The following is a 17,756-nucleotide window of genomic DNA, read 5'->3' as shown; positions in this document are numbered from 1 at the left end:
CTCTTAAACTACCAGTGGGTCATACAAGAAATTGCTAGAGAAATCAGTAGCTACCAGGAGATGAAGGAAAACGAGAATACAATTTATGAGAACTTACGGGATGCAGCAAAGGCTGTGCTGAGAGGGAAATTTATTGCCCTAATTGTCTATATTAGAAAACAAGAAAGCAAAAATCAAGGACTTAACAGCAAACCTGGAAGAACTTGAGAAAGTACAGCAAACTAACCCCAAAGCAAACAGGAGAAGAGAAATAAAGAATAAAGTAGAGATAAATGAATGGGAGAACAAAAGAACAACAGAAAGAATCAATAAAACCAAAAGCTGGTTCTTTGAGAAAATCAATAAAATTGATGGACCACTAGTAAGACTGACAAAGAAAAAAAGAGAGAGGATGCAAATAAAATCAGAAATGAGAAGGGGTGCATTACCACTGACCCTGAAGAAATAAAAGAAATCATAAGCGGATATTATGAACAAATACATGCCAACAAACTAGACAGCTTAGATGAAATGGACAAATTCCTAGAGACACACAAACAAGCTATAATGATTCAGGAAGAAACAGAAGATTTCAACAAACCAATCACAAGTAAAGACATTCAGTCAGTCATCAAAAATCTTCCTTACAAGTAAAGCCCAGGGCCAGATGGCTTCACTGGGAAAGTTTAGCAAACATTCCATAAAGTGCTCAAACTTTTCCAAAAATTGAGGAAAAAGGAACTCTACCTAACTAATTCTATGAAGCTATTATGATTTTAATACCAAAATCGGGCAAAGATGCTATAAGAAAGGAAAGCTACTATCTCCCTAATGAATACAGATGCAAAAATTCTCAATAAAATATTAGCATATCAAATCCAACAGCACATTAAAAGAATTTATACACCATAATTAAGTGGGATTTATACCAGGAATGCAAGGATGGATCAACACAAGAAAATCAATTAATGTAATACAGCACATTAACAAATCGAAGGAGAAAAATCACATAATCATCTTGATTGATGCTGAAAAAGCATTTGACAAAATTCAGCATCCTTTTCTGATAAAAAACACTCCAAAAGACAGGATAAAGCAAATATATGAAAAACTGACAGCCAGCATTATACTCAGTGTAGAGAAACTGAAAGCGTTCTGCCTAAGATCAGGAACAAGACAAGGATGCCCACTGTCACCACTATTATGTAATATTGTGCTAGAAGTTCTAATGGAGCAATCAGGCAGGACAAAGAAATAAAAGGTATCCAAATTGGAAAGAAAGAAGTAAAACTCTCATTATTTGCAGATACTATACTTGAAAGATTCTGAGAAATCTACAGCAAAGTTACTTGAGCTAATCAATGAATTCAGCAATGTGGCAGGATATAAAATTAATGTGCAAAAATCAGTAACATTTCTATACACAAGCAATGACCCAGCTGAGGAGTCAGTTAAGGAAAAAATTCTATTCAAAATAGCAACCAAAAGAATTAAACACTTAGGAATGAACTTAACTAGGAATGTAAAGGACTTGTACACAGAAAACTACATAACATTACTAAAAGAACTCAAAGCAGATCTAAATAAGTGGAAAGATATTTCCTGCTCATGGATAGGAAGGCTAAATATAGTTAAGATATCAATTCTCCCCAAATTGATCTACAGATTCAACACACTACCAATCAAAAGTCCAACAATCTATTTTGAAGATTTGGAAAAGCTAACTACCAAATTCATCTGGAAGAGAAAGAGACCCCAAATAGCTAAAAGCATCCTAAAAAAAGAAGAACAAAGTGGGAGATAAACACTTCCTGATTTTAAGAACTATTACAAAGCCACAGTGGTCAAAACACAAAGACAGAAGCACTGTCCAACAGAATCAAACTGAGAGTGCAAAAATAGACCACGAAATCTATGGTCAACTGACTTTTGACAAGGCCCCAAATCCTCTGAAATGGGACAAAATAGTCTTCAATAATTGGGCACAGAAGAACTGGACATCAATAGCCAAGAGGATGAAAGAGGACCCCTATCTTACACCCTACACAAAAATTAAATCAAAATGGATCAAACACCTAAATATAAGAGCCAGTACCATAAAGTTTATAGAAGAAAATGTAGGGAAACATCTTCAAGACCTAGTAATAGGAGGTAGCTTCCTAAACTTTACACCCAAAGCACAAGCAGCAAAAGAAAAAACAGACAAATGAGAACTCCTCAAAATCAAATGCTTCTGCACCTTTTAAGACTTTGTCAAAAGGTGAAGAGGCAGCCAACTCAATGGGAGGAAATACTTGGAAATCACATATCGGACAAAGGTTTGATTTCCTGTATACATAAAGAAATCATACAACTCAACAACAAAAGAACAAACAACCCAATTACAAAATGGGCTAAAGATATGATAGGCATTTTTCTGAAGACCACATACAGATGGCTCAAAAGCACAGGAAGACATGCTCATTTTCACTGGCTATAAGGGAAATGCAGATCAAGACTACAATGAGATACTACCTCACACCTCTAAGAATGGCTGCTACTAAACAGTAAACTATAAATACTGGAGAGGATGTGGAGAAACTGAGACACTTATGCAGTGCTGGTGGGAATGTATAATGGTGCAGTCACTATAGAAGACTGTTTGGTGGTTCCTTAGGAAACCAAATATCGAGTTTACTTGGTAGAGTCATAGGGAATAGCATTAGTTGGTATATACCCAAAAGAGCTGAAAGCAACGACACAAACTGACATTTGCACACGAATGTTCATAGCAGTGCTATTCACAATCGCCAAAAGATGGAAACAAACCAAATGCCCATAGACAGACAAGTGGATCAACAAAATGTGCTATATACATAGAACAGAATATTATGCAACAGTAAGCCAAAAAGACGTCCTGATGTCCATGACAAGATGGATGAACTTTGAGGACATCATGCTGAGCAAAATTAGCCAGACACCAAAGGATAGATATTGTATGATTCCACTTTTATAACCAACATAAAGGTATAATCAGTGACTTATAATACAGAATATAGGGGACTTAGAGGTACATAGAAATTAGAGATGGGGGAACCATTAGCTAACAAGGCTGAACTCCAATGTAAGCGAATAGATAGTAACAAAGGTGATTCTCTAGTGGGTCTAGAAGTAATATCACTATATTGAAGACGAACAAGATTGAAAGGGGTTGTATAGACCTATGTGTCTCACTGATTCACACTAGAAATATGAATCAGTTCTAGTAAAAATCACTTCAAAGATTTGATTCTTGTATAAAGACTGTTTAAGTCCAGGGTACAGGGGGAAAACTGCTATTGCATGCTATATGAGCTATGTTCAACAGGAAACCATCAGCACTATCACAGCAACAGGAGAGGTAAAAATAATGGGGTGAGGGTCAAGAGTTAAGAGGAGGTTCAGATTTTCTATTTGGCGAGGGTGTGTTTATTGGTTTTCTTTCTCTCGGGAACAATGAAATTACCTAAAATTGAGAATGTTGATCGACTGTGGACTTTGGGCCTACTACATGATGCTTGATGAACGCAGGTGGCTGAAGGATGCACTAACGGAGAAGTAGATTGGCGAACAATGGTGTATACTTATGAACAAAGGTCATGCTACTACAAAAAGGAACAAAGTCGTGAGGCATGCAATGATGAGAATGAACATGTGGGACATTTGGTGAGACAAAATAAGCCAGAAACAAAAGAACAATGGTATGGTCACCTTTAGAAAAGGCTTATAAGAAAACAGGGGCCTAGATTGTAAGCTTTTAGAGCAGACACATTAAGTTTGGAGTGGTGATTAACATCTTTGGATTTTGAGAGGCTGTTTATATTTAGAGATAAGATATTTAGAAATAAGAATGAAGCTGAACAGATTGGGGTTAAAGTAATTCAGAAGACAGGAGTAAGGAAGACAGCGTCTATATTTTAGAACCTGTGGTAGTTAGATTCAGTTGTCAACTTAGCCAGGTGAAGGCACCTAGTTCTGTTGCTGTGGACATGAGACAATGGTATGTGAACCTCATCTGTTGCTGATTACATCTGCAGTCAGCTAGGAGGCATGCCTGCTGCAATGAATGATGTTTGATTTAATTGGCTGGTGCTTAAATGAGAGAGCTCAACGTAGTACAGGCCAAGCAGCTCAGCATACCTCATCTCAGCATTCACAGCTCAGCCCAGGCCTTTGGAGATGCAGAAAGGAATCACCCCTGGGAAAGTTGTTGGAACCCAGAGGCCTGGAGAGAAGGCCAGCAGAGACCATCTTATGCTTTCCCACGTAAGAAAGAACCTCAGATGAAAGTTAGCTGCCTTTCCTCTGAAGAATTAATGAAATAAATCTCCTTTTATTAAAAGTCAATCCGTCTCTGGTGTGTTGCATTCTGGCAGCTAGCAAACTAGAACAGAATCACGCATACTCTCTGAGAGCAATGGAAGAAAGGTTTATTTGATCCAAACTGAAATTTTCTGTAGTGTGTAATCTAATTTAATCTTTCTGTATAGCTCATTTGAACAAGTGAAACACAGGAAGCACAGAATAACAAAGAGGGCTTTTAATCCTGTACGGATTACTGTACTGCCTGGAAACATCCTAAAGTACATTAGGCAGATAATCAAAAAGTATTCGCAAAGTCCCCTGAGGGAGGGGAGAAAGAATATGAAACTATTAAACCTTACCATCAGGGAATCCCCTGATACTAGTGTCAAACTTTAGGGACACCCAAATCAATAGGCTTACTTTTTGCCTTCGATCATTAGGCTTACTTTTTTTAAAAATTTATTTATTAATTTAAAAAAATTAAGAACAAACAAAAACATTAACATATCATTCCATTCTACATATATAATCAGCAATTCTCAACATCATCACATAGCTGCATATTCATTATTTCTTAGAACATTTGCATCAACTCAGAAAAAAACAAAAAGACAACCAAAAAAGAAATAAAATGATAACAGAAAAAAAAAAGATTATACATACCATACCCTTTACTCCTCACTTTCATTTATCACTAGCATTTCAAACCTAATTTATTTTAACATTTGTTTCCCCTATTCCTTATTTTTATTCCATATGTTCTACTGGTCTGTTGACATGGCAGATAAAAGGAGCATCAGACACAAGGTTTTCACAATCACATAGTCACATTGTGAAAGCTATATCATTATTCAATAGCTCTGCATTTTCGGGCAGTTCTCTCCAGCCTCTCCACTACATCTTGAATAAGAAGGTGATATCTACTTAATGCGTAAGAGTAACCTCCAGGATAACCTCTCGACTCTGTTTGGAATCTCTCAGCCATTGACACTTTGTCTCATTTCACTCTTCCCCCTTTTGGTCGAGAAGTTTTTCTCAATCCCTTGATCCTGAGTCTCAGCTCATTCTAGGGCTTTCTCAATCCCTTGAGGCTGAGTCTCAGCTCACTCTAGGATTTCTGTCCCACGTTGCCAGGAAGGTCCACACCCCTGGGAGTCATGTCCCACATAGACAGGGGGAGGGTGGTGAGATTGCTTGTTGTGTTGGCTGGAGAGAGAGGCCACATCTGAGCCACAAAAGAGGCTCTCTTGGGGGTGACTCTTAGGCCTAAATTTTAAGTATCCTTTGTTGGGTTAAGTTTCTTATGAACGAACCCCAAGACTGGGGGCTCAGCCTATAGCTTTGGTTTTCCACACTGCTTGTGAGAATATCAAGAATTCAACTTGGGGAAGTTGAATTTCTCCCCGTTCTCACCATTCTCCAAAGGGGGCTTTGCAAATACTTTTCCACTCACTTATCGAATCACTCTGGGATTCATCGGGGCATCACTCTGGACAAACCAACAAAATCTCATGTCCTACCTGAGATTCCAAGTACTTATGGTGTTCAATCAAACTATCTACATAAGTTATATTAGGAAATGCACTAGTCAAAATATAAATTTTGTACCAAATAAGCATTTTTTGCTTTAGTCTCACCCATAAGGTGACATTTTAAAATATTATCATCTATTTTCAGCACACTGCAGTAATGACATTCCTTTGTTCTCCCTCATGCAAAAGCATTTTTAAAATCTGTACATTTAGTCACTATTATTATACACTCTAGGCATTCCTAGATTATACCATCTCAATCTTTAACATCTATCTTTCTTTCTGATTTCATTTATGCCCCAGCCCTCCTCCCTCTATCATTCTCACATGCAGCTTCACTCAGTGTTTTAACATAACTGTATTATAGTTAGGTAGTATTGTGCTGTCCATTTCTGAGTTTTTGTATTCGGTATTAGGCTTACTTTTGTGAGGTTTATATACAAAGCAGAAAAGCTTAGACTACCTATAGGCATGCCCAAGAGTTACTTCTGTTGTTGCTCAGATGTGACTTCAGTCTCTCTAAGCCCAACTCTGCAAATGAAATCATTGCCCTCCCCGCTACGGGGGACATGCCATCCAGGGGTGAAAAGCCTCCTGGTGATGTGTGAGATGACTCCCAAGAATTAATCTAGACCTGGCACCATGGGATCAACAATTCCATCCTGACCAAAAGAGGGAAAAGAAGTGTAATTAATAAAGTATCAGAGGCAGAGAGAGTTCAAATAGAGTAGAGAGCCTACTCAGGAGGTTGCTCTAATCCAAGCTTCAGGTAGACCTTGCTATCTATCATAATCTGCCAACCCCCAACCAGGACCATTCCAGCCTAAAGAACATCTAGGGCAATTTTTAAGATTCCACAAGGGTTTCAGACACTAGAGTAACTTGCCAGAAACCTACAACCTCCAAATGGGTCCCTGGTCCAGATAAGCCCTGAAACTTAGCCTAGCCTCTGAAGAACATCAGATAGTTTCATCTCCCTACCCCGTATTAGTAACAGATCCTTCCAATATCAAAAATTTAGAACTGCAATAGCCCAAACAACCCCAATGAGATGTATGGAAAGATCAAAGTTGATGGTGGAATTATGCACAGCAGATAGGATTAACAAATGTATATGAACGCTGAATCATTAAATTGATATCTCTTTTAGTCTCCAGTATTTTAGAGCAGCTAGAAATAAAAAGCTATAATTATGAAATTGTAACCCACGTCAAAGTTTGAAATATGTTCTACAACTAATTGTGGTGCTGTGCTTGGAAATTTATAGCTTTTTTGTATATATGCTATTGTTCACAAACAAATGAAGGGAAAAAAAGTCGATTTGATGATAAAGTATTTATTTAAGCCCTCTAGCCTCCTATATTCTGGAGCAGCTAGAAGGAAAAATATTGGAGGATCGTATGGTAGCCCATGACAAACTCTGGGATCTGTCCTGTAACTACCTGTTGAAGAGTGCTTTGAAAAGTATTGCTTTTTTATTTCTTTGCTTTGTATATATGTAATACTACACAATAAAAAAAGTTAAAAAAAAAGAAAAAGAAAAAGAAAAATTTACCAGAGTTGAACCACAGTAATAAGAGATTTCTTTTTCCACAAATGTTTCAGAATATATACATATGAACAACTACTAACCCTCAAATATGTTACCTCTTTCAATATATTTTTGGGGACTTACTTTCAGAAATACTTTGGAATCAGTTTACCAGCCACATAAGAAACTATCTTCAATTACTAATTTGACAAATGCACTAGCAGCCTGTTTTTTATCTTAGCAGCCTGTTTTTTATCTTCGGCTTTTTTAGCCTATTCCCTGACTGCCTTGCAACTGTACAAGTGGCCTGTGGATACCCCCATCTTTTCAGCCCAACCGAGTAGCTACAGAGCAGTAAAACCTAATGAAGCCTAGGCCTTGAGTTCATATTAATACAAAGTATATATAGAAAAAAAAATGTGATGTATTAACCACTATTTCTATAATGATGGACAGTTTACAAAGAATTATACTGTCCATTACCTATGTGAACTTCACAACAATGTGAAGATAGCTCAGAAGGTGGTATTATCCCCATTTTACACAGAGGAAACTAAAACTTAGAAAGTCCAAACTTCCCCAAAGTCATACCAAAAGTGTAAAGTTGGAGCTCATTCCTTAAAATTAGTTTGACATATAGGTTCATTTGTGTATTGTCTTACTACTATAGTAAGGTATAATTTGTCGACAGACATTAAAGTGTATTATCATGACAGCCTGTAGTCACTCAATTTGAACCACTTTTCAAGTGTTAAAATTCAATTCAAGAACAGTCCACTTGCTTTAATTCTAAGTTCTTGCAGTCAGAAATATTTAAGGCATCATATTATCAAAATTAAACCTGATTCAAAATAGAGTATCAATGCTAGATTAACCATCAATTGAGGAGACATTTGATGGTCTATGAAACCACAGAATTTCAAAACACAAATTAAAAAGCCATGACCTGAGACCCTCATATGGAAAAAGCTATAAAGCTATTAAGCTTTGCCACCAAATGGTTGTAAATGGCCAGAATTAGAAACTCTTATCCTTGATAGAATGTATTTTCGTTTCTTCCTCCTTTCCCATGATTGCTAAACTAATGCCGCTTAATTGAATCCACATAAAGCAATCTATTTCAAACATCCTCTTACACCCTTTTTCTTCCTTTATTCTCTAATTTTCTTTATTCCATAACTAAACCAGAAATTAAATTAACCATAAGAATACTTTTAACACTATGATTATACTAAGCTATAACACACCTTTTATACTCTGTAAAAGCCTATATCCATGCTGGCAATTATTACACTGAGATCAAAAGCCAAACATTTTGCAATGAATCAATAATGCAAACTAATGCCTTAAATTTCTTAGCCTTCAAAAAATTTTAACTTACTTCCTACTCTGCTTCATAGTCCCAATGTTCCCTCAAATAAAATAAAAATTTGTAGCAATTCATGCTATGACACTTTTAATCATGAACATGTATTACATACATTGGGCTGGGCTAGCTATCAATGATCAATTTCTATGGAAACTTGGTCAACAAACTTTGGAACAAATCCATGTGAAAACCAGAGAGTTGATGAAGGGTCAATACAAAAATGTGTGGAGGACGTCAGTTTGGAGTAATGGAAAAATTTGGTAATGGATGGTGGTATGGTAGTATAACACTGTGAATGTGACTGATGACACTGAATTTTATGCATGAGAGTAGTTGAGATGGGAAATTTTAGGTTGTATACTTGTTACCAAAATTTTAAAAAGAAAAATTAAAGAGACAATGACAAAACAATGCAATACATGATCCTGGACTGGATCTAATAATGGAGGAGAAAATGTCCAGGGTGATATTATTAGACAATTGGAATGGATTATATGCTTTATATGAATATTAAATTTCTTGAACTTGATAACTGTACTTAGATGTGGTTTCACACGTGCATATCTTTGTTCTTAGGAAAAATACATGGAAGCGTTAAATGATCAAAGAGTATGATACATGCAAACTACCTTCAAATGTTTAAAAGAAAATTAGATAGGCAAGGAAGGAAGGGAGAGGAGGAGGGAAAGAAAAAGGGAAAACAAATGTGACAAAATGTTTAAAGTTGGTAAATTTGAGTGTCTGGGCAGGGGATATTGGAGTTCTCTGTGTTACTTATTACACATTTGCAATTTTCCTATAAATTTGAAATTATTTCAAAATATTTTTAATGGAAAGGAAAAATAGTAGTCTTATATAATGATATCTCCCTACCTAGGATTCCCAAGGATGGTTAAGTCTAAAGTCTAAAGTCTAAAAACTAATTTTTAATATTTTGAAATGTCTTATGGAAGATACATCTGACATAAAGTTGGAAGGCTTAACTCAATTATCACATACATTTTTCTTTTGCTTGCAATTCCATTAACTTGACAAGGTGACACTAGCTGACTGCTGATCAGTAGAGCTGATATGTGTACTGTATTAATAAAATATAGTGAAAATAATTGGTTAATAAGTGTAATTTACTTATAAGCTCTCTGAAAACTTGGAATCAAGGGAGGAAAATACAAACTCCCTTCACAATTCATGAGAAATGGTTGACAATATTCAATCTGTCTTGTACAAAAATGCTGAACAATGTTGTATGTAGAGTGGCATGCCAGACTTATTCTAGATAGGGGTGTCCTTCAATCCCATTATAAAGTCCCTTTCCTACCCCCTGTACCCTTTGAATGCCAAAGTTTCAATGTCTCTACTAGCAAAAAGCCTTTGCAATGACCTTACCTAATAATAGAAGAAATAATTCACAGTTTAAGGAATAACATGTTGCAAGAGTACTTCCATTAAAAATGCATTAATAACACCATGAAAACACGTTTTACTAAACATTTACTAAGTGCATGACACTGTGTGGGCTCCAACCTTTGGACTCCAAAAAGACATGTTTTTTCCAAACGCAAAATATATTCATTCCATCATAATATCAGAAAGCCTTAAACCATTTCAGTAACAATACAAATGCAATACAAGCCAGAAATAGCACAAAATCTCATTAGAGTCAACTATGGTCACGGTCTGTCCTAAGGCAAAACTGGGACAAAATTGGGGAAACTACCTTTTTCTAGGCTCCACCTTCTCCTAGCATCACACCCAGACTCTGTGCCATTTCCAGGGCACACGCAGCCAGGCTCTCCCCAAACCCCAAGGAATGTTCTCCACCCTCTCCAAGGCCTGAAGTGGCACAACTCTTTCACTGCAAAGTGTGGGAAGGCCCACCTTCTGCCTTCAGGGCAAATACCCTCTCCAAGTACTTGGGTGGGTCTGTTCTCCTGGCCTGAGGTCTTCTGACTTCAGACCTTAACCTCCATGGTTCTGCCTCTGAAGACATCCTACCTTCACTTGTTCCTCTCCTGAGTCTTTCAGTCCAGACTGGCAGCAGTTCCGTTTATACAGATCCCACAACTCTCGTTGGCTTTCTATGTAGGCAAGGACCACGTCCATCAGACAAAAGGAGTTTCCACAAATCCTTCCTGGATAACTCCATCTCCAATTCTGGCTTTTTATGAAATGGCTGACTGCTTCCACATTTGGTTAAATCCTCAGGCGGGATTCTATTCTCTGGGAGACTCCCTTCCTGGAAGGCCAGAATTTTCCAGACCATCAATTTCTGGTTCCTTTGTACCCAAGTGTTCAGTTCTCAACCTATCTCTTTCTCTCCCATTTTACTACAAGCTTCAAGGAGCAGCCAAACTGCATTTTCTACATTTAGTTTGGAAATTTCTCCTGCTAAATATCCAAGTTCATCACTCTCAAATTCTACACAGAAAGTCTTCCTTCCAGTTTGGAAAAACACATTCATCATTTCTGCCTAATGTCTCATCAGAAGTATCTTTACAGTCCACATTTCTACCAGCAGTCTCTTCAAAATGTTCTAGCCATTCTCTATCAAACTCCTCACAACTCTTCCAGAATCTTCCCCTTATTCATTTAAAAAGCCGTTCCAACATGTTTGGTATTTGTAAACTGCAGCACCCCACTTCTCTAGTACCAAATTCTGTTCTAGTTTGCAAGGTGCCAGAATGAGATATATCAGAAACGGGGGAATTTATTAAGTTGCAAGTTTACAATTCTAAGGCCATGAAAATATCCAAATTAAGGCAAGGCTTTGGAAATGTCCAAATTAAGGCACCAACAAGAGGTTATCTTCATTCAAGAAAGGCTGATAAAGTTCAGGATTTCCTTCTCAGCTGAAGAGCACATGGGGAATCTGCTAGCTTTCTCTTCCAGCTTCTTGTTTCATGAAGCTTCCCTGGGGGCATTTTTCTTCATCTTCAAAGGTCTCTCTCTGACTGCATGGGCTCTAGTTGCTCTTATGGCTCTCAAGCTTAAAACAGTTCCCTCTTATAGGGCTCCAGTAAGCAACCCCACCTTGAATGGGTAAAGACACAGCTCCACGGAAACCATCCAATCAAAAGATACCACCCACAACTGGGGGGGTCACATCTCCATGGAAACAATAAAAGAAATACCACCCAGCAATAATGAATGAGGATTAAAGGACATGGCCTTTCTGGGATACACAACAGATTCAAACCTGCACAGTGCGTATATATGTTTAAAGTCCTGAGATCCTTTCTTATTTCACCAAGTACAACACATGAAACTCTAGTCTTCTGAACACCAAAAACATTAAGTCTTCATGGATAAACAATTGTACAAATTCCATCAATCTCTATGAGAATCAGCCACCTATTATTAAAAGCTCTAAGAAGCCCTGAAGACAACAAACCTATTTAACTTCCTTTAAGTAACTATCCTCCAAATTTATTTGAACTACAAAACCTTTCACTCTCTTACCAACTATTAACCTGGCACTTTCAAGTGCTGCAATTATGCCTTTCCCCCTCATCCGTATTCTGTCAACCTCAAAACTGAGAATCAGAGCAACTTATAAAATCAATAAATCTGGATGGAAGTAACAACATAAATATAAACTATTTTTATGTAACATTCACTTAATGCCCTACATGTACACACAAGCCCAACAACCAAGAATTTCAAATAACTACAGTCTGCAGTCGTTATTTTTTTAAGCATAAGTTACAACAGGCTAATTGGTTTTTATGCAAAAACAATCACCAGAGTATGCCACAGGACTAGTACAAATTCAGCACATTATTCTACGTCTATACCTTTAGCTCTCTGTAATAACAAAATGCTTAAATAATAATTTAATAGCTTTTGAAATATTAAGAAAAGTTTAAAGTATATTTAGTGAAGATTCCCTGGTAAAATTTCAATGAAACAAACTCTCAGGTAAACAAATACCCCATCCCCTAATTCTGACATATGCAATTTTACTGTTATTAAAAAAGAGGTGGGGGGGACAGTTTGTCAGTTCCTCAAAAAGTTAAACACAAAATTATCACGTGACCTGACAACTGCACTCCTAGATACCTACCCTAAAAATTGAAATAAGGACTCAAATACTTGTACATCAATGTTCATAGCAGCATTATACAAAACATCCAAAAGATGGAACAATCCAAGTGTCCATCAACAGATGAATGGATAAACAAACTGTGATATATACACACAATGGAATATTATTCAGCCATGAATAACAATGGAATGAAATACCGACACATGCTACAACATAGTTGCATCTTGAAAACATTCTGCTAAGTGAAATAAGCCAGACACAAAAAACACAAATATTGTATGATTCCACTTACAGGAACTATCCAGACTATGCACATTCATAGAGAAAGAATGATTAGAGATTGGGGGCTACGGTTAGGGAGTTATTTAATGGATAGATTTTTTGTTTGGGGTGATGAAAAGTTTAGGTAATGGATGGCAGTGATGTAGCACAACATTACAAATGTAATTAATACTACAGAATTGCACACTTAAAATGGTTAAAAAGGAAAATTTTTAAATATATATATTACCTCAACAACAGAAATACTTTTTAAAGAGAGCGAAGTGAGTGTTAATTTTCAAGTATATTATGACAAATTTTTTGCCAAGTATTGTAGGAATAACAATGAATTAGAAGTGCTAACAAGAGCAAAGGCAGTAGAAGGGGGGAAAATGTAACTGGGCATTAAAGTAAAATCATACAAACAAAAAAAACTCTCATCAATGTGGAATATGCAAAGGACACAAACACACAGATTTACCCAGCAAATCTTCTAAATAAATCAACTGTATTTAGAACAATAACACATATCAAAACCAAAAAGTTTAAGAACCATGTACCTCTTATCTACTCAAAAAAAAAGAAACCAACACAACCTAGATTGTACTTTCAATTCACACTAACTCATATTTTACAAGTTTCAAAGTTCAAGGCATATATTAGCTTGTTCAACTAAGAAATTCTTCCTTTTAGCTTAATATAACCCTTAATCATTTGCATGGCTTTCAATTCTGAAAGAGTTTCAATTAAAAGTCTATTTTAACAAAAAACAAAACTAAAAAGAGTTTCATACGAATGGTTATCATTACTGTTATTATTATAAATTTATTTAACAACCTCACTTAGGTTTTAAAAAAAGACAACAAAAAATAGTATACTGAAAATATTAGCTACAAAAAAATTAATGATGTTCTGAGCAACAGGAGCAGCACATAATTTGGTATAAGAGGACCTAGATGTGACTAGGGATTCCTCCACTTACATGATGATTTAATGAAAGTTACCTTAAACTCTATACTTCTTCAGTTTTCTCATCTGACTAATGGGGACATTGCCTACTTCAGTGGTGAGATATAAAGGAACTGAGGACATAATACAATTTGCCAAACACTTTCTGAGCAAAGAAAATGCTTGCTAAACCTAACTAATGTAAAGACACTTCATTGCATGGCTCATTATTATATATTTTGAGATTTAAAATAAATTAAAGACACCTCCTAAAACCTGCTGATCTGAGTTAGCACTAACAGTGGCAGTAAAGAGAAGTTCCATAATATTAATTTTTAAAGAAAATTTTATGCCAAAAACATTTCAAACATCTCAGTCTTACTTAAAAAATAAATAAATAAAAAGCTAAGGTAAAGCTAGTTTTCCTCAAGCAAAAATAATTCTCAGTTCAACTCCTAACAGTCAAATAAGGAAGTATGTTTTAAAATCTATCAAGAGAGCTAAAAACTCCTCACCTGAAAGGCACCTAAGAGGAATGGTCAGAGTTGTGTACCATGATAGAACCCTATTTTAAACTTTGCTAATTAATACTTGTTTGACCTTGGACAAGCCTCTGGGCTTCATTTTCCAAATCTATAAAATGACTCTAAAAGACATAGATACAAGTGAAGCACCATTTAATCTCGAAAGGCAATCCAGTATAGAGGTTAAGAGAACGGACATGGTAGCACCAAGGTTGGAACCCTGGCTCCACATGTGCTGTCAACACACAAAGCACTAAAATACATCTTACTGTTATCAATTTATAGTCTAAAATATTTCACTGAAACACAAAATTACATAATATGAAAGCTTAGAAAGTTCTTTTTCAAGCCATTATGTCACTACCAAACACAGAATTCATGTCAAAATATAAAAACTTAAAAAGTGCTAACCCAAGCCAAATTTAACCTAAGCCACCTCATAAAATATTATACATTAGACAGCACTAAAAATCTATAAAGCCAATTATTTCCACCAAAATATTACACTGTGCAAAAATAGTACTTCTGCTACTTACAGGTCTTTTTTAACCTGATAACTGCTAATGACAGCAAGAAGCTTATGACATACCATATAATCCCCATTTGGATAAATATTCTCTGGGAATGAAAAATCTGTAGAATTTAGAAATGCACAGTGAGTTCAAACTAGTAGAAAGAAGTAGTTCGCTTTAGATGTAGTTTGCTTCTGAAGTACAAGCTTTAGAAGTTAAAATCAAAAGGTATTTACCAAACACATCATATGTCAGCCTCTGTATAGGACTTATGAAATACCAGTACCAAAATATGAAGTTCCTCAGAGTTTGCCATCAAGATGGGAAGACAAGTCCTTTATCATGACTTTTCACACAATAAAAGCCACTCATCTAGACATATTTTTTCTTTAAAAGTCATAATGGGACTTCTTCCCAATGTCCGTTAAAACTGTTTACCAAACCCAGGTCAGACCACAAAGATGATTAAGCCAGTATCTGAGATCCGGCATAAGGATTCTCACAACACTTGTGCTGAATAACTTCTAAGAACATATTTCATCAACTCCACAAGCTTCAGAATTCTTCTTTAATGACACGGACAGCTGCATATATCACTTCATTATAGCTGTTAGCTGGCGTCAAGTTCCTAGTTGCGCCCATTTAGCTCTTCCTCTTAAGAGTACTGCTAGTAAGGACAATCTCCACTTTTTCAAAAAGTCTGCTTTTTGCAATGGACACTGGCACTAGAAAAGGGAAACTGATTGCTTAGCCGTAATTGCCCTACTTTCATTTCAGATCCAAGGGAAAAACTGTTCCACAGTGAGTAGCCAGGGGGCCGTTCACAAACCAAGAGGTCAGATGCTAGGCTCAACTTTCTAAACGCCACAATTTAAGCGAAAGGGGACGCGATGGGTGGGATGGGCTATACAAGTGTGGCTCGGCGAAAAAGGAGGTCCACCTCCCTAAGGAGTCCAAGCGGAGGGTGGGAAACAAACCTGTCTGGCCCAGAGGCAAGCCCAGGATGCTGACCGCGGCCCTGGAGGCCGGGAACACAAGGGAGACCTCGGGCAAACGTAAGGAACTGGGACCAGCACCAAGGCAAAGAGGCCAACACCGCCACAGGGCAGCGAGTAAGGTGACACGGACACCACGAAGGGAGCGATGAATTACGCCGTGGAAACAGCGACAGGGAGCCCAGAGCCAGGGACGATGGACAAGTGGCAAATGCCAAAGGCGAGGCACGGGCAGCCGAAGGCGGAAGGACTCTGTTGAGTCAGCACAGCTACTGCTCAGGAGGCACTTGTAGGCTCCCCGCTCTCCTTGGACCCCAGAACCCGCTGCCTAGGGTCCGGCCCAGCGGGTGGGAGAAGTGCTGTGCTCTTACCGGCTGACGCCGGCCCTTCCCCATGTCACAGGTAAACACTGGCCGCCGCCGCCGCTTACCTCTGTTAACATTATTACACCCCGGGGAAGTGCGCTCCTCCCTAGCCTCGCCGCATGGCAACAGCCGCAGCAGCAGCGAAAACCGCCCGGGCTGCCGCCGACCGCGGCAACTGCTCTTTCAGGTTTCTCCCGGGCGGCGGCTTTACTCTTCTTCGCCGGCTTCCCCCCGGCCCAGAGGCTCGCGACGGACGCGCCGCCATCTTGGAAGAGCGGCGTCCGCGTCCCCCCGCGACGTGCATTCCCATTGGCGGGCGAGGGAGGCGCCGGCGCCTCGTGACCGTCTCCATGACGCCCGCTCGTAGAGAGGCGGAGGCGGGTGTCTGGCTGCCTGTACGGCGCTGGCGGCGAGGCCCGCGAGGCTTGGCTCCAGGGCGGAGTTGGGATTGTGGGGAGCCGAGCGAGGAGCCCGGGAGCTAGCTCTCGCGCCCGTACGAACCGTTCTTTCTCCGCTGCCCCTCGGGGTCTGCCGATCCTGGGGAGGGGCGAAACCGGCTGAGGCCGAACTTTCGGCTGAGGGCGCTGCGGCCCTTGGGAGTGCCGGGGACCCCGCGGCAGGTGGTTTGTAGAAAAACTTCCCCTTCTCATTTCCTTCGCGGCGACCGAGAAGAACGTGGGAGTTTGGCTTCCTCCACGATTTGGGGCTCAGATGCTCTCTGAAACTGGCTCCTCGCAGCCCCTGTCCTCCTCAAGTTTGCCGGGAACTTTCCTTTGTCCCTCCCAACGTGCAGTGAATTTTCTGTAAGGGTGCGGGACAAGTTGTAGATGCGATAGGGGCATATCGGCTTTACCCCGATCGCAGTAGAGTTAGGACTGTCGCTTATTCGGTGATCGGCCAGTACAAGCGAGGGCTTCGTTTTGCTTCTTATAAAAGACCTTTAAAACATAAAAATAATTTTTAAACACGCTTTTGCCTGCGGTCTTGTAACTTTCCTGTCTCCAGCTTTTATGCAGTGTATTTGAATATCAGCGTAAATAGATTTCAGCAGATGTCATTGTGAATACTCCTCCCTTAATGGCATTAAACTATGAAACTCTGCTTAGAAGCCCCAGAGACTGACACGATTCTGAATCTACACATTCTGAATTGGGAACAATGTGCGGAATTGGAGGCTGTCACTTCTTCGCCCTGAATTGAACTGGATGTCAAAGTGTTCTACTCTGTTTTATGTTGAAACTGCAGTTTCCAAGGAAATTGAAGAGTAAATAAATTTGTATCACATTTTTAGAAGGAGTACAAAGACATTTTGAAAAACTAAGACAAGTAGATTTTTTAACTGAAGCTTCCCCCATCCTGCACTTAAAGGTGA

General features: G+C 38.5%; 1 protein-coding gene across 3 annotated transcripts in view; it reads right to left on the bottom strand.

Moving 5' to 3' along the window:
• The window catches only part of SNX13 (sorting nexin 13), a 172,099-nt gene extending 155,417 nt beyond the window's left edge, over nucleotides 1–16,682 (bottom strand). For all 3 annotated transcript variants that reach the window (XR_013160024.1, XM_077122343.1, XM_077122346.1), the window contains exon 1: nucleotides 16,450–16,682. Coding sequence is in view for 2 of the 3 variants with exons in the window: in XM_077122343.1 (XP_076978458.1) it covers nucleotides 16,450–16,461 (12 nt within the window). In the remaining variant the exon portion in view is untranslated. The remainder of the gene's footprint in view (nucleotides 1–16,449) is intronic.
• Nucleotides 16,683–17,756: the final 1,074 nt, after the last annotated feature.

Source organism: Tamandua tetradactyla, chromosome 1 (genome assembly GCF_023851605.1).
Source record: "Tamandua tetradactyla isolate mTamTet1 chromosome 1, mTamTet1.pri, whole genome shotgun sequence".
In the NCBI taxonomy this organism is placed as follows: domain Eukaryota; kingdom Metazoa; phylum Chordata; class Mammalia; order Pilosa; family Myrmecophagidae; genus Tamandua; species Tamandua tetradactyla.
This window is presented reverse-complemented; position numbering and strand designations above follow the sequence as displayed.